Source organism: Anomaloglossus baeobatrachus, chromosome 6, assembly GCF_048569485.1.
Source record: "Anomaloglossus baeobatrachus isolate aAnoBae1 chromosome 6, aAnoBae1.hap1, whole genome shotgun sequence".
Lineage (NCBI taxonomy): Eukaryota > Metazoa > Chordata > Amphibia > Anura > Aromobatidae > Anomaloglossus > Anomaloglossus baeobatrachus.
The window spans coordinates 436,051,199-436,078,673 of NC_134358.1; the positions used below are offsets into that span (position 1 = coordinate 436,051,199).

Consider the following 27,475-nt stretch of genomic DNA (forward strand, 5'->3'; position numbering starts at 1 on the left):
CACATCACCGCCACAGCCATTCCCTTGGCTCAATGGGTCTGACGATGTTGATAGCTCAACCTGCTGAGCTCAGAGATTGGCTGCAGTGGGGATCTGAACTGTCCATGTGACATTACTGCTACAGCCAGAAATGGGGGGGGGGGGGCAGCACCGGACGAGTATAGTTTACGGATTTTTTAAAGGGACTGTCAGCACAAAATGACTGTTAAAACCAAGTACAGGCACTTTGTGTATCATGGTGGGGGCAAACATTTAAGTGCATCTTCCCACCTGCTTGTTTTCCCTCCTTCTCCACCCCTTCATTGAGCTAGAGAAAGACTGAGATAGATGAAAAACAAGTAGATGGGAAAGTGCACTTAAATGTTTGGCCCCGCTATGTACTTGGTTTGAGCAGTAATTTTGTGCTGTCAGTGATTCAGCTACACTCTGATTCATTCAGTGCATTGTTTTGGCATTATGAATCAGTTGACAAGTTTCCTTCTAAGAATTTGAAATTTGATGTTTTCCACCCAGGCCCCCACACCGCTCCATTACTACCTGGAGCTGCAGCTGCTGGAATTTCATGGTGTATGGCGCTGTAGCACGACAGCTCCATAGGTGATGTAGTGGCCATTCTCAGGTACTGCAGCTCAGAGCACATTCACTTTAATGCGAGCTGAGCCTATAGTACCTGAGAATGGCCACAAAACGTGTCCAGAGCTGTGTTGTTCTACACAATGAATTTTATAGCAGTTACGGATCCAAGTATAGGATCTCAAGGAGAAGTCGTCCATGTCTTTGTCAACAATTTATAAAATTGAACTCTGAATTTTCCTCTCCAATGACTTACGCTGGCAGAAACTTACATATGAGAGAAACAGTTCAAACCCACAAACTAATTTATAGAGTTAATAATATAAGACAATGATCAGAAGTTGGCTATGATGAAAATCCATTAAAGAAGCATGCAAATGGCATGGCACTGTGCAACAATGTGAGGTTTTGAGTGTAAAAGTCAATTTAAAGGTATATGCACACAGTACTGACATTACTCTCCTTGCTTTTCTTCTAGGATGACTTTGCCCAAAATCGAGAATTTATTACATTGGTAGTTTACAAAAACGATGGCAAAAAAGTTTACTACCCAGGTGAGTTGTATATTGTCTAAGGATTATGAAGACCTTCCCAAAGTACAAGTTATTTTTTACAACATTCATATTACAGTAAAAAGTATAGTATGAGCACATCAAGACTTGTAGCCCCATTATAACATTGGTGCCCTTTGTGACAGTGTGTGCCTAGCAGCCAGTCCATCTCAGATGATGCCATTGTGCCCTGCGCTAGATTGTCACTCTGCAGCCACATTGTTCATAGCCCAGTCTGGGATTAAACTTTCACCTTTTATGTTGGAAACTTTTTCAAATTTTAATAGCCCGAAGTTGTAATGCACGGCTATGGCTGTCCAGTGTTACATCCACAATAAAACAAACAATGATGAGACCATATTTACAACTGAGACAAAAAATAAATACACCCTTTTTCAATTCTTTGGTAATTCATGTTATAAAAAATTTTTTTTAACCTTTTTAGAAGGGCTTGAAATGAGGTAAATGCACAAGCATTGCAATGTACCTGTCAGTTTCACACTGGTCGAAGATCTTCTGGAAAAATGCTTCAGTTCCCCATTGACTTCCATTATACTCGGTAGACTAGTCGAGCCTGTCCGAGTGTCCAACTGATCGTTACGAGGGTTGAGCACCCATTACGAGTACCCATCACTAGAAATTCACCATATTAGTTTGTAATACATTTAAAAGACTTTTTGTTATGTATTATTAAAAAGAATAATAAAGCCGATGAACATTTAAGAAGATTAAAAACAATATTGGTAAAAAAAAAAAAATATCTTACATTTGAAACGTAACATTGCTCTTTTTTAAAGTCTTATTTGTTCAGGCATCTATTTAGAAGTATTAACCATTATAACCTTATGCAGTTTGTGGATCTTAATTTTCTGTCTTCCAGCTGACCCAGCGCCTTATATCGATGGAATACGGATAAATAGCCCCCATTACCTTACAAAGATACCGTTGACCAACCCCGGCACCCACACATTTACTTTAGTGGTGTCTCAATACGAAAAGCAGAACACCATTCATTACACACTCAGGGTAAGTGCTGCTCGATCACTTTCCTTGGCTCTGTGCCTCCTCAGATTGGCTGCTATGTATAAAGAAAGTCTTATCACTTACCCACCTCATCAAGCTGATTACTATCACAGCTAGGATACAATGATTATAAAGATTACTAAGCCACAAGTGAGAAAAATAGATGATCATTATTTGTCCCATTTGCCAAATGGGCTGACACTTGGCGGATGAAATTTAATGTTGATAAATGTAATGCACCTAGGACGGAGTAATCCTATAACTGCGTATACATTAAATGGAAGTAAACTCAGGACTACAGAACATGAGAAGGACTTGGGTATTCTCATTACAAATAAGCTGAGTAACAGCACTCAATGTCAAGCAGCAGCTGCTAAAGAAAACAAGATTTTGGGGTGTATAAAAAGAGAGATTGGGATCACAGGATCTAATCTATTACCCCTCTATAAATCACTTGTAAGGCCACATCTAGAATAAGGGATTCAGTTTTGGGCTCCACATTTTAAAAAGGACATTCAGAAGTTAGTCAGTTCTATGGCGGATAACTAGACTCCTACAAGGAATGGAAGGCCTCCCATATGATGACAGGTTGAAAAAGTTGGATTTGTTTAGCTTAGAAAAAAGAAGACTCAGAGGAGATCTCATTTCTATGTATTAAGTACATGTGGTCAATATGAAGGACTGGCACATGACTTATTTCTTCCAAAGACAATACTAAGGACCAGGGGGCACTCACTGCGAGTGGAAGAAAAGCGATTCCGGCAGCTAAATAGGAAAGGGTTCTTTACAGTTAGAGCGGTCAGACTGTGGAATGCCCTACCACAAGAGGTAGTAATGGCAGACACTATAACAGCTTTTAAAAAAGGGCTGCATGATTTCCTCAGTACACACAACATTGTTGGTTATAAATGATTTAGTGACAACATGTAGAATTGGTGGAGGAAGGTTGAACTAGATGGACCTAGGTCTTTTTTTCATCCTATGTAACTATTAGTTGCTTTACTTATACTGAGATAAATAAGCCATACTAAGGCTGGATTCACACAAGTGTATTTCATAGTCTGTATACGGACCTCAATGGTCAGACTGATAGCGGATTTCCTGACATGTATGAGGGGTAAGTTCTGGGCTAGAAAATCCACTGCTACATCTGGCGCTGCGGTCTGTATAGGAAGTGTGATAGTGTGAACGCGGTGAAAGCCGGCAGGGTCATTTTAAATTAAATATTGAATAAGTCTGGCCCAGCTGATAGTCAAGGGTTTTAATTGAAAACCCTGAGAAGTCTAAAGGCAGCTACATATTGGAGTATTAGGTGTCACCCATTCATTCAAATAGGCGACCATACCCTATACACATGATGAACTGTAGCAACTTTTTTTTAACCAGATTTTCACTTATAAAAACAAAGTATCAAAAATACCCTGCTGTGAGTAAATATTAATAATACATATAAGTAACAGGTACTAAGTTGACGCTATTTTGATCTAAAGAGCGTAAAAGCCCTCCCACCCCAACAAGGTATATCCAATCAGAATGGTCCCTAACTTTCGCAGTTCACCTCGCTATGTGCGGGTTGGCCTCAAAATAGACTGGGGCAGAGAAGGCTCCAGACCTGACTGTTTTACACCTGCCCATGGAAAACAACATACTTTTTGCAAAAGCCATTATTACTCTATTTTTGCTTTAGTTTTCTTGTACTTTGAACATTTAGGGGGTGTGGATCCCCCTTTTCTCTATCGTTTCATTGGGGGACACAGGACCATGGGTTATGCTGCTGTCACTAGGAGGCTGACACTAAGTAAACATAAAAAAGTTAGCTCCTCCCTAGCAGCATACACCCCGAGCCGGAGGCGGGCTCAGATCAGTTTTTAGCTTAGTGTCGTAGGAGGCTGATGTGCGCCGTCTCGGCCCCCCTCAGCCATGTATTTTTTTGCGCTTTTTTCTTTTATTTCGGCGCCGCTCATCACTCTCATACCTGTCGTCTTCTTCTCTGCAGGTATTCGCTTCACTCATTCTCCGCAGCCCCGTGGGTACCGCTCCCCAGGGTCGCAGGGGCTTGAGACGTCGGGGCCCTCTCCCCCGCCCGTCCCCGTGGTACCACTCCCGGGGGTGCGCGTGTGGGCAGGGTGTTTTGTGGGCACCTCTGATTCGCCCTGAGGTATCACCCCAAAGGGCGTACAGGGGAGTACAGCAGGGATGGATCCTCCGCAGCGTGTGTGATAGGGGGCTGTCTACCCCCATCATGATGTCCACTACCCTGCCTCAGCACGCTCTCCCCCGGAGCCTTCCTGGACGAGCAGCGCTGTTCACAGGCAGGGCAGGGAGCCCTGCCTGCACCGCATCCATCGCTGAGCCGGCGCCGCCGATTGCAGGTAGGACCGACTTCCCTGCTCTTTCCCCCGGCCCTCTCCATAAATTTAGTCCCCGGTCTCGGCCTAGTCGCTCCTGCGTCCTAGCCACGCCCCCCTGCAGCGCTATTGGCCGCCGGTCGTCTCCCTCTGTACCTCCCACTGCTCTGCCTCCTGGCTGATGGTGGGGGCTGTAAATCCTCCTGGCTTTTCGCGCCGGAATCCTGCTCCTCCCCCAGCCTCCTCCAGCGTCCCCTCTCCATTTTAGCCTGCCTCTGGTCCCCTGAGGCTGCAGCGCGCCGGCGTTCTGAGTTTTCTGGCCAGCTCATTCCTGGACTCCACTTCTGGACTGGTGGGCAGCACGCAGGACCTGGGTAAGCTCTGCTCCTAAGGAGTAGCCCTCACTAGGTAGCATTCTCTGAGTTTAGGGACGAGTTAACCCTCTCCTGTCTCCTTCCTAGCAGCCACCAGGGAGAGTACCTGTTTGCACCATGCCTAAGGCTAAGCCCACCCAATCCAAGCAGGCCCCCTTTGCACTATTTTTTGCATGCTCCTCCTGCAGCTCGAAATTTTCCCAGGGTCAGGACGCCCCACTATGCTCCGTCTGTTCTACAGACGCGCAGCCTCCGCAGAACTCCGCGGCCGACGTTTCTGATACCGCAGACGCCACAGCGCCATATGCTGCAGGGCCCTGCGTCCCGCCCCCCCCCGACTGGCTAGCGTCCCTGTCCCAGTCCGTATTTTCCCTCTCTGAGGCTTCTCGGACCATCGCGCAAGCTCTACGCCTGCTGCCGACGCTCGCCCAGATTCCCGCAGACCCGGCGCAATTGCCTCCGGAGCAGGTGAGCCCCGTTGCAGGGTCCTCCTCTGCTGCTCAGAAACGGACCCGCCAGGTCTCGTCCTCAGACTCTTCCCAGGTTTCACCTTCATCCCCAGGTCCAGACCGTCAGTCCTCCAGGGAGGCTTCTGACTGCTCCGAGGATGATTCCGATGCGGTACCCCTGCAGGACTCAGAGCAGGCGGCCGATATCCGGCACATGGTAAATAGCCTGATAGAAGCAGTAAACCAGACCTTGAAGGTACAGGTGGACCCAGTCTCCTCCCAGAGCACCCAGATCTCCTTTAAGCGGGTGAAGCGGGCCCAGAACACATTCAGCGGACATCCAGAATTCACTGAGTTACTGCGCAGCCACAGGCAACAGCCGGACAGGGTATTTACCAGCGGTAAGTCCATCGATTTGCATTATCCCTTTCCTGAGGGTCTTAGAAAGGATTGGGCAGGTTCCCCTGTGGTCGACCCCCCAATCTCCCGCCTGTCTTCTCACACAGTCCTTCCACTCACTAACGGTACGTCTCTCAAAGACCCTACGGACCGTACTATTGACAGGTTGGCCCGTTCCGCCTTCGAGGCAGCAGGCTCATCCCTCTCTCCGGCCTTCGCCTCGGTTTGGGTTGCGAAGGCCCTGATGTCTTGGGCGGACACGCTACGCTGCGGTCTCCGCGCCATTCCTGCCAATCCGGACCTGGTTCCCATCGCCTCGCAGATTTCCCTCGCGGGTGAGTACTTGCTCAATGCAGCCCTGGCGTCTGCAAGTTGCGCGACCCAGGCCGCCAGCAACAATGTGGCCATCCGTCGAGCCCTTTGGCTCCGGTCCTGGAACGCGGATGCGGCCTCTAAGAAGTCACTAACTTCTCTGCCCTTCCTAGGGGAGCGTCTCTTCGGAGATAGGCTGGACCAGCTGATCTCCGATGCAACGGGAGGAAAGAGTACATCTCTCCCCCAATTGCGTCCCAAGCGCTTCCAGAATCGGCGCTCCACCGCTCGTTTCCGGCCCTTTCGCAGCTTCAGCTCCAATCCCCAGCCGCGGAAAAGCCGCTCTCCTCCGAGAGACAGGAAGACCCCGTCATTCAAGACCAATCCCGCCTGGCGTTCACGCCCCCGCCAGTCCACGAGATCCTCTTCCGGTTACCGCCGTCGTTCATCCAAGTGACTCGCGGTCGGCGCGCAACAGCGCCAGACTTGTGGGAGGGCGTCTGTCTCGTTTTCAGCATGTGTGGATCCCCCTGACCGCCGATGCCTGGGTCAGAGAGATCATCACATCAGGCTACAAAATAGAATTCGAGGCAAAGCCACCGAGACGTTTTTTCCTATCTCGCCCTCCCGAGTCTACCGTGCGGGCTCGCGCGTTCTTTCACTCCATAGACTCCCTCCTCCGAACCGGAGTCGTGGTACCAGTCCCTCCCGCAGAGCGTTTCAAGGGGTTCTATTCCAACCTTTTCGTGGTCCCCAAAAAGGACGGCTCTGTCCGTCCCGTCCTCGACCTAAAGCTTCTGAACAGGTCGGTGAGACCTCGGCCGTTTCGAATGGAGTCACTCCGGTCCGTCATCGCGTCCATGGAGGTAGGCGAATTCCTGGCATCGCTGGATATTCAAGACGCCTATCTTCACGTCCCGATAGCCACCTCTCACCAACAGTTCCTCCGCTTTGCGATAGCGGAAGATCACTTCCAGTTCACGGCTCTTCCCTTCGGCCTCGCATCCGCACCCAGGGTCTTTACGAAGATCATGGCTGCTGCCATGTCCGTCCTGCATGCCAGGGGTGTCATGGTCATCCCGTACTTGGACGATATGTTGATAAAGGGCTCTTCCTTCGAGGACTGTCGTCATGGGGTTCAGGTCACGATCGACACCCTTTCCCGGTTAGGGTGGCTGATAAATCGGAAGAAGTCCTCTCTGATCCCGGCCCGTCGGATCACCTTTTTAGGCATGGTATTCGATACCATCCAAGGGCGAGTTTTCCTCACACAGGAGAAGATCTCCTCCCTACAACGAGGACTCCGCGCTCTCCGGCGTCAGCGCCAAGTGTCCATCAGGTTCGGCATGCGAGTCCTCGGTCGTATGGTGGCGGCGATGGAAGCGGTACCCTTTGCACAGTTCCATCTCCGACCCCTCCAGCTGGCCTTGCTGAAGAAGTGGGACAGATCTCCCTTTTCTCTGGACCGCAGGTTTCATCTTTCGCCGGAGACCCGCCACTCCCTCCGTTGGTGGCTCAATCAGCGCAACCTCGCATCAGGGAGGTCTTTCCTCCCGCTCCACTGGAAGATAGTGACCACCGACGCCAGTCTCCAGGGCTGGGGAGCAGTGTTTCGACATCACACAGCGCAGGGCCGATGGTCACCGAGAGAGAGTTGCCTCCAGATCAACATTTTGGAGATAAGAGCCATCCGGCTAGCCTTGCAGCAGTTTCGGCACCTCGTACAGGGTTGCTCGGTCAGGATCCAGTCGGACAATGCGACGGCGGTGGCGTACATCAACCACCAAGGCGGCACAAGAAGTGTCGGGGCGATGCGAGAAGTCAAGAAGATCTTGCACTGGGCCGAGTGTCATCACTCCCTGATCTCAGCGGTACACATCCCAGGCGTGGACAATTGGGCGGCGGACTTCCTCAGCAGGGAAGGCCTCGCCTCCGGAGAATGGTCCCTCAACCGGGAAGTCTTCAACCAGATCTGCGACAGATGGGGAGTTCCGGACGTGGACCTAATGGCCTCCCTGTTCAACCGTCAGGTTCCGCACTTTGTAGCACGGTGCCGCGACCGCTTGGCTTTAGGAGTCGACGCCCTCACCCTGTCATGGAGCCAGTTCAGTCTCCCGTACATCTTCCCTCCGCTCCCTCTAATTCCGAGGGTCCTCAAGAAGATCAAGGCGGAAGGGATACCGGTCATCCTAGTGGCTCCGGACTGGCCCAGGCGAGCATGGTTCGCGGAACTAACTCAGCTCCTCGCAGACGCTCCGTGGCGCCTTCCAGACCGTCCAGATCTCCTGCAGCAGGGGCCTCTCTTCCATCAGAACTCACAGGTCCTAAATTTGACGGCCTGGCCATTGAATCCTGGGTTCTAGCTAAGGCTGGTTTTTCCTCAAGAGTGATTCAGACAATGATTAGGGCCAGGAAGCCATCTTCATCAAAAATTTACCACCGCACGTGGAAGGTTTTCTTCAGGTGGTGTGAAGAGCAGAATATTTCTTCTCCTCTCGCCTTCTCCCTTCCTTCCCTATTGGCATTCTTGCAGTCAGGCCTAGATGCGGGTCTCTCGCTCGCAACACTAAAGGGCCAGATATCGGCGTTATCAATCCTGTTTCAGAAGCCACTGGCCGCTCGTTCACAGGTTAAGACCTTCATCCAGGGAGTTGCCCACCTGGCACCGCCGTACCGGCGGCCTCTAGAACCGTGGGACCTTAATCTAGTCCTAGGGTCACTTCAGGGCTCCCCATTCGAGCCCTTGCGAGAATCTTCCCTTTCTCACCTGTCATGGAAGGTGGTGTTTCTTGTTGCCATCACTTCTATTCGCAGGACGTCAGAGCTGGCAGCTCTCTCTTGTCATTCCCCCTTTTTGATTTTTCACCAGGACAAAGCGGTTCTCCGGCCAGATCCCACTTTTCTCCCAAAGGTGGTCTCCCCGTTCCATCTTAACGAGGAAATCGTCCTTCCGTCCTTCTGTCCTGGCCCCTCTCACAGCTTGGAGAGGTCCTTGCACACCCTGGACCTAGTGCGTGCACTTAGAATTTATGTCTCCAGAACCGCGCCGTTCCGTAAGTCAGATGGTCTGTTTGTTCTCCCTTCTGGTCCCAAGAAGGGTCAATCGGCATCCAAGGCCACAATTGCCAGATGGATCCGTTCCGCCATATCAGAGGCCTATCGGATTCGGGACAAGTCTCCGCCGCGGGGGGTAAAGGCGCACTCTACCCGCGCAGTGGGAGCCTCTTGGGCGATTAGGCATCAGGCGTCGGCCGACCAGGTCTGCAAGGCCGCCACCTGGTCTAGCCTGCACACCTTTACTAGGTTCTACCAGGTTCACACCCAAGCATCGGCAGATGCTATTTTTGGGAGAAAGGTCTTGCAGGCAGCAGTTGCACACCTGTAATAGGGTGGCAGCATTCAATTATAGTGCAAGCCCGCCGAGGGAGGTTGTTGTTTTTCTTCCTCTGCGGGTTTTTCGGTATTCCCACCCAGGGACTGCTTTTGGACGTCCCATGGTCCTGTGTCCCCCAATGAAACGATAGAGAAAGTAGGATTTTTGTGTACTCACCGTAAAATCTCTTTCTCTGAGTCTTCATTGGGGGACACAGCACCCACCCTGCTTGGTTTTTTGGTTGATTCAATTGCATTTGCCGGCTATTTTTTCAGTGGTCTTATGTTCATAGACCTCTTGTTTGCACGGCTGCATTGTTTTAGTTACAACTTGTGTTTATGTATGGTGATTCTGGTACTCCTCCTACTGCTTGTGCACCAACTGATCTGAGCCCGCCTCCGGCTCGGGGTGTATGCTGCTAGGGAGGAGCTAACTTTTTTATGTTTACTTAGTGTCAGCCTCCTAGTGACAGCAGCATAACCCATGGTCCTGTGTCCCCCAATGAAGACTCAGAGAAAGAGATTTTACGGTGAGTACACAAAAATCCTACTTTTGGACTAAGCATCTAGTCTATTTTGTTTTCCATGCACAGGTTAAACTGTCAGGTCTAGGTCCTGCCCTGCCCCGATTTGATGAAACCTGCTCGCACATAGTGATATGAAATACTAGAGTTAGGGACCATCCTGTTAGAGGACACCTTGTTCCTGTGGGTTTGGTTTTATGCTCTTTTCGTCAAAACAATTTTCAATTCCGTTTTTTTATATCTATCCAGACAAATAATCATTTATATTATTCTGTTCATCGATCAAGGTGCTGACTTTATATATTACGTTTTACACTTCATATAGTTCAGAAATAAACCTTTAGCCCATGTCTGATTCCCCTGCTTACTCACTCTGATTTCTTTGCTATTGTAGGTGTATGCAGCTTGCAAGTTTACGTTTTCCAAAATCCCCACACCATATACAATTAACAGACGGGTAAGAATGACACAGCAAGAGGTTACATTGCATAACTGTTGCTATATTGTCTGGTTCTAACAAGTACGCTTTTCTTCTAGATAAATGGCCAATGGAAAGGCCACAGTGCAGGAGGCTGCGGGAACTTTAGAGATACCCACAAAAATAATCCCATATATCAATTTAATTTGGAGAAAGCTGGACCATTATTGGTTGAGCTCAGAGGACCAAGGTCTGTTATTACATCTTATGCTTTTTACTGTTGTTATAGTTGGATAAGTTGCAGGATGTTGTAACAGTTAAATTCACTGCTTGGAAAAATAATAAGGAAACCATAAAGGAAAAATTACATTGAGACCCTGTTCACATGATCTAAAGTGTGCTTTACACGCCGCGACATTGCTAACGATATATCGTCGGGGTCATGACGTTTAGTGATGCACATCCGGCGCCGTTAGCGACATCGCAGCGTGTGACACCAAGGAACAACGATCAACGATCGCAAAAACGTCAAAAATCGTTGATCGTTGACACGTCGCTCCTTTTAATAATATCATTGGTGGTGCATGCCGCTGGTTGTTCGTCGTTCTTGCGGCGTCACACATCACTATGTGTGACGCCGCAGGAACGACTAACATCTCCTTACCTGCGTCCACCGACAATGAGGAAGGAAGGAGGTGGGCGGCATGTTCCGGCCGCTAATCTCCGCCCCTCATCTGCTATTGGGCGGCCGCTTAGTGACGTAGCCGAACACACCTCCCCCTTGAAGGAGGAATTGTTCGGCGGTCACAGCGACGTCGCTGAAAAGGTATGCGTGATGCTGCCGTAGCGATAATGTTCGCTATGGCAGCGATCACCAAATGTCGCACGAACAACGGGGGCGGGTGCTATCGCGCACAACATTGCTAGCTATCGCTAGCGATCTCGCAGCGTTTAAAGCACCCTTAAGTGTGAGAACAAATCTTATTACACACACTTGTTAGGTTTGTCCTTTGAGCTGCAGGACAGCAGTTGCACAGATTGCATCACCGTGTGTGACACTGGTGTAAAAAGCTGCCGTGTGTCTGCGTGTGCTAAATGCAGCCACCTCTAGTGTTTACATGCTGTGCACAAAAAGATTTTTCTGATATGGAACATAGTATGTATTTTACGTAAATCATTCTCTGCTACATTACACGTATGGTGAGAGAATGGATCTCCGTTATTTGCATGGTCTCTTAAAATGTAAAATTTACAGAGTAAAATGTTGCAAATAACAAAAAAATTATGGACAATGCTTTAAAATGGACCTTACCCATAAGAATTTATTAAAAGGAATCTGTCAGCAGGTTTTTGCTACTTCATATGAGAGCAGCATGTTGTAGGCAAAGATATTCTCAAACTAACCAAGTTTTACTTAGGTTACTGGGTGCAGCCATTTTGACATTATCAAAGAATTCAGCTAAGCAGAGCTTGGAGAGCTGTCCCGCCCACACTAGGCTCTCAATTGAGATTGAAACCTCAGTCAATGCACAATCTCAGCAGGGGGTGCGTCATTGCCCTGCATGTGAGTTTCTAGTCCTCGAATGCTAATCACAGGGTAATAATCCCTTTAGTTTAGGTAAACAATAGCTCTCACGCTTGCTGCTTTGCTCTACCGTAAGGGTACCGTCACACTTTAGCGACGCAGCAGCGATCCCACCAGCGATCTGACCTGGTCAGGATCGCTGCTGCATCGCTACATGGTCGCTGGTGAGCTGTCAAACAGACAGATCTCACCAGCGACCAGTGACCAGCCCCCAGCCAGCAGCGACGTGCAAGCGACGCTGCGCTTGCACGGAGCCTGCGTCTGGAAGCTGCAGACACTGGTAACTAAGGTAAACATCGGGTATGGTTACCCGATGTTTACCTTAGTTACCAGCGCATACCGCTTAGCTTAGCATGTGCAGGGAGCAGGACCCGGCACTGGCAGCGTGAGAGCTGCGGAGGCTGGTAACGAAGGTAAATATCGGGTAACCACCTTGGTTACCCGATGTTTACCTTGGTTACAGCTTACCGCAGGCTGTCAGATGCCGGCTCCTGCTCCCTGCACATTCAGGATTGTTGCTCTCTCGCTGTCACACACAGCGATGTGTGCTTATCAGCGGGAGAGCAACAATAAAAAAACTAACCAGGGCTGTGTGTAACGAGCAGCGATCTCACAGCAGGGGCCATATCGCTGCTCAGTGTCACACACAGCGAGATCGCTAATGAGGTCACAAAAAACGTGACTCAGCAGCGATCTCAGTAGCGATCTCGCTGTGTGTGAAGTACCCCTAAGGGTTATTTGTATAAGCAATCCTTTGGTATGTTGGTTAACTGTCCTTTGATTTTCCTTTCTTAAAATCAGTAAAACATTAAATTGGAAAAAAAACAATAGATACACACAGATAAGAGAAGCAGTTTTTTTAATCCATGCAGCATGGTGCCCTCTCAGCCTACACTGCAAAATCCTACTGACAGACTCCCTTTAAAAGACTGGTTGAAAAATAAGGATAAATCAGTATTTGGTCATTATCTTTCCTTGCGTCTTCATTGTAAAAATTTGAACCTTCCAAAGTAGTACTATTAACCCTTTCATGACAGTGTTATTTTCCGGAAAGGGGGGTAGGGTTAATGATTATTTTTTTCCTCCCCTTATTCCAAGACCCATAACTTTATATTTCTGTACACATTGCCATATGAGGGCTTTTTTTTTTTTTGCGGGATGAGTTGTACTTTTGAATGTAATCATTCATTTTATCATGTGATGAGCTGGAAAGTGGGAAAAAAAATCCAAGTGCATTGAAATTGCAAACAAAAAGTGCAATTTTCAATTGTTTGGGTTTTTTTGTTTGTTTGTTTGTTTTTTTTTATTTGCACTATAAAGTAACACTGACCTTGCAATATGATATTCTCCAGGTCAGTTCAACTTACTTAGATACCAAACATGCATTTTTTTTATTCTTTTTTTTTTTTAATGGTGAAAACCATTTAAAGAAAAAAAAGTCACCATTTTCTGAGACCTGTAATTTTTTAAATTTTTCGAATATGGCTGTGTCAGGGCTTATTTTTTGCTCCCTGTGCTGATGTTTCTACTGATACTATCTTGGTGTAGATACAATGTTATGATCATCTGTTATTGCATTATTATTCAATGTTGTGGCAGCCCCCAAAAATGTACTTTTCGTGTTTGTTTTTTTTTGGTTACACCATTTACCAATAAGATTAATTTATTTTATATTTTGATAGATCGAACAGTCACTATCTAGCTGTACCAAATGTTTTTTTTCTTCTAATTGTTTTAATTTTAAAGGTGGGGTAATTTAAACTTTTTTTTCTATTTTTTTAAATTATTTCATCCATTTTACTGTATTTAATAGTCCCCGTAGGGGACTTGAAGGTGCGATTGATCGCTTGTGCTATACATATCCATGCATTCACACTGCTGTATAGTGAAAAATCACCATCTCCTATGCATGTCAGCTAAACGCTGGTTTTCATAGGATAATTGTAATGACAGACATTTGGGTCTTCATCAGACTTTTGGCTGTCTTGGCAACCCATCGGCACTCCTCTGCCGGCCCATGTCAAACCCCACTGTCAGTTATTTGAAAGCAGCATTTAATAGGTTAACAGCCTCGCTCTGCTTCACCCGCGGCCGTTTAAAGCATATGATGGCTGATCGTCCGAGATGTGGGCTCGGCGTGTGAGCATGCATCAAAATCAGGGAGCCAGCATATGATTTTTCAGTACGTCATATCAGTAAGGGGTTAAACAGGATGCAGAACAAGTCTGTCCTTTTTCATTAGGCTACTCTCACATCAGCGTTATTTTGCCGGAAAAGCTGCATCTGGTACAGTTCAATGGAATCGTGGCAAGATAAGGTCACAAGTGGCCGCTTGTGACCTTATCTTGCCATAACTGTATTGAACTGTACCGCATTTGTGCCAGAGTCGACTTTCCGGCAAAATAATGCTGATGTGAGAGTAGCCTTACTCTGTCGGGTCTTCCAGCCGAATCCCTGAAAATATGTGGCTGGAAGGTCAAATACAGTTCAAAATATGAGGCTTTAAGCTTCTGTTTGCCTAATGGAAGGCAGTGGCTCCATCGGGGGATGGAGGGGATTGAATTGAATGTTCCTGAACACAGCCTTAATAGAATATGTAGTCATAAGTCTTGTGCTTTACTATGCAGGCAATACAGCGTCGGCTTTGAGGTCATAACAGTGTCCACATCTGGAGATCCCGGGTCATCAGGCTTCCAGAAGAAAAGCAGCGGTGATTACAGGTATTGCACACAATGATCAATCCTTCACTGACTATGAACTCACCGTACAAGAAGTGAAACAACTGAAGAGGCTAAATTCCCCTCTTGGCTGTGCACTATTAATTTATTAGATTAGAAGAGGGTTAGATTTTCAATTGCAACCATTTTACAGAATATACATATAATTCTATATAAAACACAGTAACTGAGCAAATCTGGTTGTTGCTATTGGAACCAGATGACAAGCTTGTGGTTAAAAATGAGCTCCTGTAATAGTGACAGTTATATTGAAAGGGGTTGTCCAGCCCTTGCTCAATACAAGTGAATTGATCAAGGCTGGATACGTCTAGTTGGAATGTGACTAGAAGTATGCAAATCGCCTGTTCCCAGCAGCACAGAATCCTAACGAGCGCACACTGCTGGTGGTGAGGATCAACAAATCTGCAGTTGCATGGAGTTGCTGCAGACTTCTATCCTAAGGCTTGACAACCCCTTTAACTATATCCAATTAGTGTACAATGCTTGGTGTAAAAATGCCGAAATGGCCAGAGCAAGCCATCTGCAGACTTTAGGCCTTCAGAGAAAACGGGAACATTTCAGCTCTGAAACCTTTAAATCTTTAGCACGATACTGTGCATATTAACCTATTAATACCATTTTACATATAATCAGGAAAGAATTATGGAAATTAAGAATGCTTTAAAAAAAACAAACTAAAAAATAGAAGTGTTACTAGTTTATTTTCAACAAATTGCAAATGAGACCTCTAAAGTCAATATTTGGTGTGACTGCCCTTTGCCTTCACAACAGCATCACTTCTAGGCACACATGTACACAGTTTTTGAAGTAACTTTGCATCGAATTTATTCCAAACATCTTGGAGAAGTAACCACAGATCTTCTGTGACTGTTAACTTGTGCAAATCTTTGTCTCTTAGGCCTAAGCCACATGGCGAGAAAAACTGTGCGAGTGGAGTGCGATAGAACATCACATTCCACTCGGACCAATATTAGCCTGTGTATCAGCACACATGAGCGATTATTTTCTCAGCCCTAATCGGACTGAGAAAACAATCGCAGCATGCTGCAACTGTAATGCGAGACTCTTTCTCTCACACCCATTCAAGTGTATGGGGCAAGAGAAAAATTGCACTGCACTCGCGGTACACCGGTGTACCACCAGTGCAGCGCGAGAATCACAATAGCCGGCTACGGAGGAGAGAGGGAGATAAATCCCACCTTCCCCTCCTGAGTGCCTGCCCGCCCCCCGCAGGTGAGGTCCGCTCGCACAGTCAGACCTCAGTCGCATGGACACTAGCATGATACTCGGCTCTGCTGTGCTGCCAGCGTGAGCCGACTGTCATGCAAGGATCGTACTAGTGCTCCCGGCCTTTCTGTAACTCCAGGTCGAAGATACTTCTTAATAATGGCTGTATGTTTTGGGAAGTTCTGCTGCAGAATAGATTTGGAGGCAATCAGCCTTCCTGATGGTATTACGTAATGGATAGAGATATACTTGTTTTTCTCAGCATTGAGGACATCAGTAATCCTGCAGATCTATTTGCTGAAATGCAACCTCTAACATTGCTGTACTATTTCCTACAGACACCCACTGTTTTACTGCTCTTCAGCGAACATACTGCCTGTTAGTCAAATATTTCAAATTTTTCATAAGTCCAGAGCATCTGCACCCATTTTTATTTTATTTTTTTTATTTATTTTTTTGAATACTATTTCTGCACAGACTGCTCCAAACATGTAGATGGGTTCTACTGGTAGTTTCCAGTTCTGAGCTGATAGCACTGCTGGATATCTTCCAATATTGAAGGAAAGTAAGCGTGATGTGCCTTTTATCTGCTGCAGTAAGGTTCTTTGGCCAACCATTGTCTACACACCTCACCATTCCCCATTTCTTGGTGCTTCTTCAAAGAACCTTGAATAGAATGTTGGCTCCTCTCTCCCCGCCTTCAGACGTATGAGTAATTAAGGCTGGACTCACACAAACGTATAAAAAACTGTCCCATGCTAGTTTGCGAGAGTAGGAAGATTTCTCACTTTGCACATGGACAGCACACTGATGAAATCTGTTTTTTTTTCCCCAGCTGCTGTTACTCATTTACAGTACTGTACAGGGGCATTTACAGTGTTCTGTGCTACATGATAGAATTGTATTTAGAAAAACGGATGTCACTAGGATGGTCCGTGTGCCGTCTGTATGTTCCTCGCACCCATTGACTTGTATTGCCGAGTCTCAGACATATTCTGGATCAAATCGCAGCATGTTGCAACTTCTCTTGCATCCAGAATCTGGATGCGATAGAAAAGCTGACCAACTGTGAGATTTTATCACATTGCACTCATCCGTTTTTCACGCTCATGTGAGCGCACCCTAACAGGAAGTGTGTGGTCAGGCACAGCTCTCACTTCCTGTTGATTATTCATCTGTTCAAAGGTAAGGGGAGAGAAGCTGATGGCGATTGGGTGCAGGTCTCGCATGACAGCACAATCTTATGTGAGCCCCGGGAATGTGAGTGTAGACACCGCTGGAACAGCACTGGCATAAGGGGGTGAGTATCAGCTTTTTTTAAAATTAATGGGACCAAAGATGGGGAATGATAAGGAGTTTGGTAAGTAGTTTACAACTCCTTCAACATGTTTGTTTCATAATACATTTTAAAAAATGGTCAGCATTGTGATCTGTTTGGTATAATTGATTTCTCATACAATTGACTCTAATCAAACAAATCCCTGCCTTTGTGCAAGTTTACCAAAAATTGATGCTGTTTTGAACGCAAAGGGCAGTCACACCAAATATTGGATTGAGTTAGATTTCTCTTGTTAATTCACTTAAGTTGATTTTAACTAAACACTTTTTTTTTTTAAACATTGTTACTTTGTAGTTATTTTCCCCCATACCTGCCTAAAACATTTGCATGGTACTGTATACACTTCAATACACTTCATCATACATTTTTTTTTATTTATTTATTTTGAATAGTGTTTTAAGTCTCTACTTTTTGAAAGACTTTTACCAGAGATCTAGAATGAAAACCTTTCTTGAGGCCATCTTAAAAGTGCTTATTTTGCAAACCATCTTTATGTAAAATGACAGTCTTCCTGCTATAGTGACTTCAGATGGCTTGATGCAAAAAGTACAATTAATGGCTGTAGATCTGATTAGAAGAGGACTGTGACTACTTTTTGCTGTCAACAGCAGTCCCACCATTTTTGAGTAGTGAATTCTTTTTTCACATGCATGGGTCCCACTATTTAACAACTATTAATGCCATTATGGCAATCAGAGGCTCTTATAAAAGCGAAGCACCTAAGAGGTAGAGCATCAGCGATCACATACTCATGACATTTCCCACTGATTTTGCATCTTTTATTCTATGTCGTACTGCTATTCTGCTCCGTAAATACAGTGCCTTGCGAAAGTATTCAGCCCCCTTGAATTTTTCAACCTTTTCCCACATTTCAGGCTTCAAACATTAAAGATAAAAAAATGTAAATGTTATAGTGAAGAATTCACAACAAATGGGACACAATTGTGAAGGTGAACAATATTTATTGCTTATTTTAAATGTTTGTAAATAAAAAAAACTGAAAATTGGAGCGTGCAAGATTATTCATCCCCTTTACTTTCAGTGCAGCAAACTCACTCCAGAAGTTCATTGAGGATCTCTGAATGATCCAATGTTGTCCTAAATGACTGATGATAATAAAGGTAAGTCACAGGTGTGTAATCAATTCTCCGTATAAATGCACCTGCTCTGTGATATTTGTGCTTTAAACAGAACACAGACTAACATCATTATGACCAATGAACACAACAGGTAGGTCCATGATACTGTTGTGGAGAAGTTTAAAGCCTGATTTGGTTGCAAAAAGACTTCCAAAATTTTAAACATACCAAGAAGCACTGTGCAAGCAATCATCTTGAAATGGAAGGAATCTACCAAGACCCGGCCGTCCATCCAAACTTTCATCACAAACCAGAAGACTGATCAGAGATGCAGCCAAGAGACCCATGATACTCTGGATGAACTGCAGAGATCTACAGCTGAGGTGGGAGAGTCTGTCCATAGGACAAAAATCAGTCGTACACTGCGCAAATCTGGCCTTTTATGGAAGAGTGGCAAGGAGAAAGCCATTTCTCAAAGATATTCATAAAAAGTGTCATTTAAAGTTTGCCACGAGCCACCTGGGAAACACACCAAACATGTGGAAGAAGGTGCTCTGTTCAGATGAAACCAAAATCGAACTTTTTGGGCACAATGCCAAACTATATGTTTGGCATAAAAGCAATAGAGGTCATCACCCTGAACACACCATCCCCACTGTTAAACATGGTGGTAGCAGCATCATAGTTTGGGCCTGCTTTTCTTCAACAGGGACAGGGAAGATGGTTAAAATTGATGGGAAGATGGAGGGAGCCAAATACAGGACCATTCTTGAAGAAAACCTGTTGGAGTTTGCAAAAGACCTGAGACTGGGATGGAGATTTGTCTTCCAACAAGTCAATGATCCAAAACATAAAGCAAAATCTACAATGGAATGGTTCATAAATAAACGTATCCAGGTGTTAGAATAGCCAAGTCATAGTCCAGACCTGAATCTAATCGAGAATTTGTGGAAAGAGCTGAAAACTGCTGTTCACAAACGCTCTCCATCCAACCTCACTCAGCTCCAGCTATTTGCAAAGGAAGAATGGGCAAGAAATTCAGTCTCTCGATGTGCAAAACTGATAGACACATACCCCAAGCGACTTGCAGCTGTAATCACAACAAAAGGTGGCACTTCAAAGTACTAACTTAAATGGGCCAAATAATATTGCACGCCCCAATTTTCAGTTTATTTTTTAAAAAAATTTAAAATAAGCAATAACTATTGTTCACCTTTACAATTGTGTCCCACTTGTTGTTGATTCTTCACCATAAAATGTAAAAAAAAAATTTCTTTATGTTTTGAAGTCTGAAAAGTGGGAAAAGGTTAAAATTCAAGGGGGCTGAATACTTTCACAAGGCACTGTACCCATATTAGGCTATAATAGCTATAAGACTTTACTGTCACTGTCTTCTCTCTCCACAGATGTGGTTTCTGTTACCTGGAAATAGACAATCTGCCTGCGGGAATTTACAATATCATCCCCACCACATTTTTGCCTGCACAGGAGGGCCCGTTCTTTTTGGACTTTAATAGTGTAATTCCTATCAAAGCGTCACAGTTACAATGATAAAGGAAAAGGGCCCGATACTTCTCAGGACATTTCTCTGCAATACACCTCCAGCTGAAGGGAGAATCCTGGCAGGCATGGCGTTTACATGACTTGTGATACAGCTCTAGATCATATACTGCTTGCAAATCCTGCTCCTTGATTGAATAAGGAGCCTTGTTTTATGGAAGGGAAAGGGTACTGCTGTTAGGATGCAGTATAAAGGTCTACTTGAATATTTTATTGGATAATTTCAATAAATACCCGAAAAAATAAATATTTTTTCACCTCCATACTGTGATTTACTCTGTGGACTGATTTCTTGAACATAAATAATACTTTGGGTGTAAATTAGGACTTTATTTTAATGGTGAGGATTGATTAGTAAGACAATAATTACCAGATTGTTAGAAATACTAGCGAATTTTAGTTATCTTACACAAAACTCTCGCATTTAAGAATGATTTGTAGACTGTGCTTAAAGAGAACATGTCAGCATGATTTTGTGGAGTAAAGACATGGCTGTATTGCTGCTTAAATTGATAGCTTTGGTGAAGAATTCAGCTTTATAATTAATTAGGAACTTCCGCTGTCAGCCGCTTCTCAAAGGCAGCGCACTGACCAATCAAAGGCAAGCGGCTCATGCCTTTGACGTCAGCGCTCTAGCAGAGGAAGCTCCGGCATCGGTCACGATGGTTACCCGATACACATCCTGTACCGGCAAACTAAAAGAACCAGGAGGCTGGCGATGGAAGGGAAGGTAAGGTGAGCGTAAAATGTGTGTGTGTGTGTGTGTGTGTGTGTGTTTTTGTGGTGCGTGTTTGTGCATGTGTGGCATGGCACAATAGGGGACCGGGATGGGACATTGAACAAGTTGTGGAACAAATTGTCTAAGCTTGCATTATTTCCTATGGGAAATTTTGCTTTGCTAGACGAGTAACTTAGTTTACAAGCACACTCCCAGAACGGATTGTTCTCGTAAACCAAGGTTCCACTGTATATTAGAAATTAATTTACATTATGTCAGTACATAGATTCAGAATAAAAAGGACTTTAGACTTCTGACCACCCCTTAAAGACTGCTGTTGAACATTATGAACTTAAAACATTTGTTTGCTATCTTTTCAGTTAAGGATTTTTGTGACAGGCATATACATTCTTCTCGGCTACTCCCCCTCTATTTACAGGCAACTTCTCTTCCGACACAAACTTTAGACACTGAACAGAAAACTAGAAATATACGGTCTGGTCTAGGGTCATTTTAGGAAAGGTAAATTTAGGATATAACAGGGGAACACACAGGACAAAAATGTCTTCAAAACCCTTGAATATCTTCTCTTTGGTATCTACCACTTCCCCATTTTTAATTTTTTTTTGAATGTAGGAACCTGATGCCCTATTAGTTATGAGATTGAATACTGCTATACTTCAATCAACAAAGGTGAAAATAAAATTATCAATTTATCAAAATCTTTCAGAAGCACAGCAGTCAATTTTGAGTTTGGACCTATTTTTTTGTACCCACTAGATTTGGCACCTTTTCCTGGGTGAAGGACATTAATTTGTTCCTTAGGAAATTGAAATGGAAGACGTTTGTAGCTAATAATGATAGATATAAATGTCAAACACTGTGTACCTGTAGAGGATCTCCCTGATGCTATGCTTCTAATGGAACTTTAGGAGTGACAAAGCGGCATTGATAAAGGCCCTTTCTCTGATGATCTCAAACTAAAGAGTATAAGGATTCCTTGCCCGAGTTATTTTAGCAGTACTGATATTTTTTCCAAAGTGGTAACTGAGGAAATACAGAAAATAATTTGTAAATATGCTGCTGTTGATTCCAATTTATCCTTCCAGAAAAGGGAGGCATTTTCTAATTTGACGAAAAATGTCAAGATCACTATCAAACTTTGAGAAGGGTTGGAAAAAGCTTATGAATAATAAGTACTTTAAAATGTCATTCTAATCAGACTGTACAACGTATGAAATTCTTCCTAAGAATCCTACTGTAGACCACGCTTAATTATTGAATAGCTTTACAATAGCATTACTGATTAGTGTCGTCCCCCCAAAAAATTATTTGACTTTCTATTTCCAAAATATCCTTTTACTGCAATGTTTTATGCCCTCCCCAAGATCCATAATGGATTGAGTCCTCTTTGGAGACGTCGCATCATCTCTGGAATGGATGCGGTTTATCAAAACTCCACAATCCATCTTCACCAACCTTTACATAACTTTGTTACATCATTGCCATTGTATCTAAGGGACAGCACTGATCTGTTGACTAAACTGTAGGACATTACAGTTGATTCTGGGACCATCTTGCCTCAATTCATGTAAAATCTCTATATAGCAGTTTCCCCTCCCACATCGAGCCTGATTGATGTGGAATATTACGTTAACATGAGGTACACATCTTATACAATTACATAGTTACTTAGGTTGAAAAAAAGACCTAGGTCATTCTAGTTCAACCTCCCTCCACCAGTTCTACATTTGGTCACTAAGTAATTTATAACCGACAATGTTGTGTGTACTGAGGAAATCATCCAGCCCTTTTTTAAAAGCTGTTATAGTGTCTGCCATTACTACCTCTTGTGGTAGGGTATTCCATATTGACTGCTCTAACTGTAAAGAGCCCTTTCCTATTTAGCTGTTGGAATCGCTTTTCTTCCACTCGCAGTGAGTGCCCCCTGGTCCTTCGTATTGTCTTTGGAAGAAATAAGTCATGTGCCAGTCCTTTATATTGACCACATCACAGTAGATTCATGTTGAAACTTCTCTCTGGCTATTTCTAAGGAACCTAATGGCTCTCTCAAGCCCACCATCCTTTCTAAACCTACAGCAACGAATAACTTGCTGAGATAGGAAAGCCATCGTCCAATTAGTTGGAATAAAGGTATCCCATAGGAATAATCCGTTAGACCGCAGAAATTGTTCAACCCTTAGATTTTCAAACTCAGGCCACTATTCTGAAAAGGAGATTTACTCAAAAGAGCTATCCACCAGCTATTGTCAATTTGGCATATAAACATGCACAATTAGATTCATACTACCCTGTTTCCCCGAAAATAAGACAGACACTTATATTTTTTTTTTTTGCCCCGAAAAAAGCATTAGGTCTTATTTTTAAGGGGTGTTTGATTCTCGAGGAGACATGGTTGGGGGTAAGTTCACCCCCCACAAAAGCAGACCCCCCCCTTCTTCCCAGGATTGTCATAGTTACCAGCTCCGTGCGCCTGTGTGGCTCCCGGATCTCCCTGTGATCTCCCAGCAGGTGTGCTTCACACCTCCCCTGTGTCCTAAGTCTGGCGCGCCCGCGCGCGCACACACACGCAAGATAGCATACACACATATAGACACCCACACATCAGATTCCATATCATTTTTCTCTGTGCAGCATGCTGTCCTTCCCTGCGTGTGACTCTTTGGATAATTGTTACTCATTCTTGACTTGGTCTACATTTGATTTTGGGTTTTTGTATTTTTTAAGTGCACTTTTAATATATACCTAGTAAAAAATACTTTTTGCGGAGGTTTGTTTTGTTTGGTTGTAATATGTATGGGAAACCTGGAGAATTGAATTGTCAGAAAAGTTAAAGGATCTGGGGTGTCTGATTTGAGACTGGTAATGTTATTGTTCTCTTAGATGAGCCTCAGCCAGACATGTCTGGCAGCAGCTCTGTCAAACAGAATACAGCTGATGGCTCAGCAGAGATAGCTGCCAGCTTAGCAATCGTTCAATGGACAGCCACCTAATGTGCAGAGGGAGCAAAAGCTAGTGAGTTGAGTTTGAATAGGTTTTCAGAGTTATATTACTAACTTGTGACAAAGCCATCAATGACAGACCTGTCTAGCATGTGCATGGGGAGCTAATGTATCACATTTAGCACCTGCTGCATCCTCTTCATTACCTTTCTGTACACAGAGTGCTGCTCAGAAGTTGTGGCAGTTTCTAGAGCTGCAGCTCAATTCCAATCATTTGAGTAGGAATGAGAAGTCATGATATGTAGTATGCATGTGCCTACAGCCTTTGCTAACAGGCCTTGGGTCTCTAGCAAATAAGTATGAATACTTTCGCCCCACTTCAACATAATGATGAAAGAAGAACTATAGTCTAAATCGCTTTGAAAAGTGGCAACATTTTGCTCAACACGGAGTTTGAGACGTTGAGCTGTTTCATGACAATTTCACCCAGATACCTCAAAATGGGTGGAGCTGGGGTGGGATGCCACAGCTAGTCTAATTCAAAAAGTTACGGTAGTCACTCTGCCTGGAGTAAGATTTATAGCGAGGCACAAACCTTGTCATACACGCCTGATTCATTAAAGGGAATCTGTCACCCACACTCCTTGCCATAGAAATAGACATGGAGGATCTGATACAACTGCACAATCACCCTAATCCCACCTTTTTTTTTTTATTATTATATTAAAGTACACTGTCCGTATCCATTCTCCTTCCAACCTCTAAGTGGTCATCATCCTGACTCCCCCCAAGCCTGGCCACTGTCATTATTGACCAGTTCTTCACCTAGCTTCTACACTGTCTCTCTGCTGACATTCCCACCACCATCACCAGTGACAACATTTCCGCTGGCAGCCTCCAAACTCCTGTCAAGTGCTTCTCAAACTCCCATACATTAGAACTTGAGACCAGTCTCTGCTCTCTGCCTAACCTCACCTTCTCCCCTCTGACCACTATCTCATTCCCATCAACCAATTCTATCAGCTAGCACAACCACACAGAAACCTCACTCACGCTGACTTCTTCTGTCCTCCATATCTTCACTCCATGTAAGGCTGGGGCCACACGGGGCACTACTGCGATGCTCGCATGATACTCTGCTCCCGCCGGCAGCACAGCAGGAGCAGAGTGTCATGCTAGTATCCCTGAAACTGCGGTCCGACCAGGCGAGCGGACCTCAGCTGCGGGGGGGGGGGGGGGGCCGGGCCGGGCCGGCACGGAGGAGGGGAGGGAGGGGTTTCTCTCCCTCTCTCCTCCATGGCCGTCTATTGCGATTCTCGCCCTGCACATGCGGTACACTAGTGTATCGTGAGTGCAGTGTGATTTCTCTCTCGCCCCATAGACTTGAATGGGGGCGAGAGAAAAGAGTCTCGCATTAAAATCACAGCATGCGGCGACTGTTTTCTCGGTCCGATTAGCGCTGAGAAAATAATCGCTCATGTGTGCTGACACAGGCTAGAATTGGTCCGAGTGGAATGCAATGTTTTATCGCACTCCACTCGCACCGATTTTCTCGCCGTGTGGCTTAGGCCAAACAGACAGTGTCACTGTTCTCTACAACACCACACTCGGCTATTGACTTTGCCATGCACAAGATGGGTGACCAAGTGTGAAATCAATACACAAGCTGGCACGCCAGCCTCACTAAAAGGATTCAGCAAGTGTCCAGGGTTGCTGAGCGGCACGGCACTAGAAGAAAATGCACTCACAAGAAGACTTCACGTTGAAACAAGGAACTTTCAAATTCAAGTTGGCTCTTACCTTTGCTAAACAGGAGCACTTCACAACCCTCATATCTAATTTATACCACAACCCCAAACAGTTATGAAACACCTAATGTCCCCCCCACCACCTATCAATGTCTATCTGACCTCTCTAATCATTGCAAAAGACTTTGCTACAAATTTCACTACTACTCGCATCTCTGCAGCATAAATTGACATGTTGCATCTAGGGAAGCTGCACTGTATGTCAGTTCTCAGGTGAGAAAACAGAGCGAAAGTCCATAGCGCCTCAAACCGAGATAGTGGGCGCAGGTAACTGAGGTCTCCTGCAGAGAACACTGTGTCTAGGACGCAGCATGTGCGAATTGTGGGCACATACCTTAAATCTCTGAAAAAACAGGATTCCCAATGGAAAATTTCCTGTAATGAGACAGAGGGAGTCATTTTGACCTCACATCTGGCCTGTTGTTCAGCGGTGTCATCTTTTTAGGTGTGCACAAAAGTGCAGTCATTAACAGTTTTTTTAACTTTTGAAAAGATGTACACCTGAACATAGGTCTAAAAAGTCCAGAATACCTCTGCTCCCTCATTAGTGAATTAATCCGTTGCAGGTTTCACTTGAATCACATATTTTAAAAATGTAGATGGAAACCCCAATGTAAGTGCTCAGCTTAAAGGGAACCTGTCAGCAGAAATTTCGCCCAAAACCTAAAAGATTCCCCCTCTGCAGCTCCTGGGCTGCATTCTAGAAAGGTCCCTGTTATTATTGTGCCCCATGTGAGACCAAAATAAAGACTTTATAAAGTGGTACCTTTTTGTATTCAGATACTGTAAATGTGACACGGGGGCGGGCTCTCTGGCATCCGTTATTCTGCCTCCTGGTCCTGTATGCCGCCCCCATCGCTCCTTTCCATAGCTGATGCACCGTCCACTGCTCCAGCCATCCCCGCGCATGCCCAGTGCCAGTCTCACGGGACTGAACAGTGTGACCGCTGGTGACGTGTGCGCAGGCAAGTGATTATGGCCGGGGCTGTGATTGTTATCAGCAAGTACCCGCCCATAATCTCGTGAGCGCGCAAACCTCACCAGCGGTCACACTGTGCTCAGGGTAGTGCTAGACTGTATGGGCTGCTTCCAGGGATGACGTCCCTTTTGTCACGTGATAGTATTTTGAACACGCCCCTATCACGTGACAAAAGGGACGTCATCCCTGGAAGCAGCCCATACAGTCTAGCACTACCCTGAGCACAGTGTGACCGCTGGTGAGGTTTGCGCGCTCACGAGATTATGGGCGGGTACTTGCTGATAACAATCACAGCCCCGGCCATAATCACTTGCCTGCGCACACGTCACCAGCGGTCACACTGTTCAGTCCCGTGAGACTGGCACTGGGGATGGCTGGAGCAGTGGACGGTGCATCAGCTATGGAAAGGAGCGATGGGGGCGGCATACAGGACCAGGAGGCAGAATAACGGACGCCAGAGAGCCCGTCCCCGTGTCACATTTACAGTATCTGAATACAAAAAAGGTACCACTTTATAAAGTCTTTATTTTGGTCTCACATGGGGCACAATAATAACAGGGACCTTTCTAGAATGCAGCCCAGGAGCTGCAGAGGGGGAATCTTTTAGGTGAAATTTCTGCTGACAGGGTTTCCTTTAAAGCATAGGATAAATGGGAAATGATCTAAAATGTTCTGCACCAAAATCGCCACCAAATAGCATTCAATTCAACCCATGAAAACTAAAAGTCCCCACTCAGGTCCATCATTGGTTCACAGAAATATAGGGAGGCTTTCACATTACTGGTAGCACAAAGGCACTGGAAAAACCGCTATACCCCCCCCCCCCCCCCCCCCTCAAAAAAAAAAATTAAATACAGCAATATCTGCGCTCCCAAATCCAAATGCACCTTCTCTTCCGAGCTTCCCCATGTGCCTAAACCACAATTAGCGTCCACATGTTTGGCAGTATTGCAGTAAGGAGAGCCCGTCTAAGGCTATGTGCGCACGTTGCCTTTTTTGTGACCACAAAGATGCAGCGGTTTTTGGCTACAAAAACAAAAAAAAACGCACCCGTGGCAAAAACGCATGCGTTTTTGTTCACTGCGTTTTGCTGCGTTTTTCCAATGCATTGCATGGGTGGAAAAATGCAGAAAATA

At 45.3% G+C, this 27,475-nt stretch overlaps 1 protein-coding gene across 1 annotated transcript in view; it reads left to right on the forward strand.

The window, feature by feature from the left end:
- Positions 1-20,134, forward strand: part of CAPN7 (calpain 7) — a 155,398-nt gene extending 135,264 nt beyond the window's left edge. Inside the window, exons 16-21 of the mRNA XM_075315213.1 lie at positions 1,052-1,127; positions 2,005-2,150; positions 10,320-10,382; positions 10,463-10,593; positions 14,556-14,648; positions 19,718-20,134. Coding sequence (XP_075171328.1) covers positions 1,052-1,127; positions 2,005-2,150; positions 10,320-10,382; positions 10,463-10,593; positions 14,556-14,648; positions 19,718-19,862 — 654 coding nt within the window. The 3' untranslated portion in view covers positions 19,863-20,134. The remainder of the gene's footprint in view (positions 1-1,051; positions 1,128-2,004; positions 2,151-10,319; positions 10,383-10,462; positions 10,594-14,555; positions 14,649-19,717) is intronic.
- Positions 20,135-27,475: the final 7,341 nt, after the last annotated feature.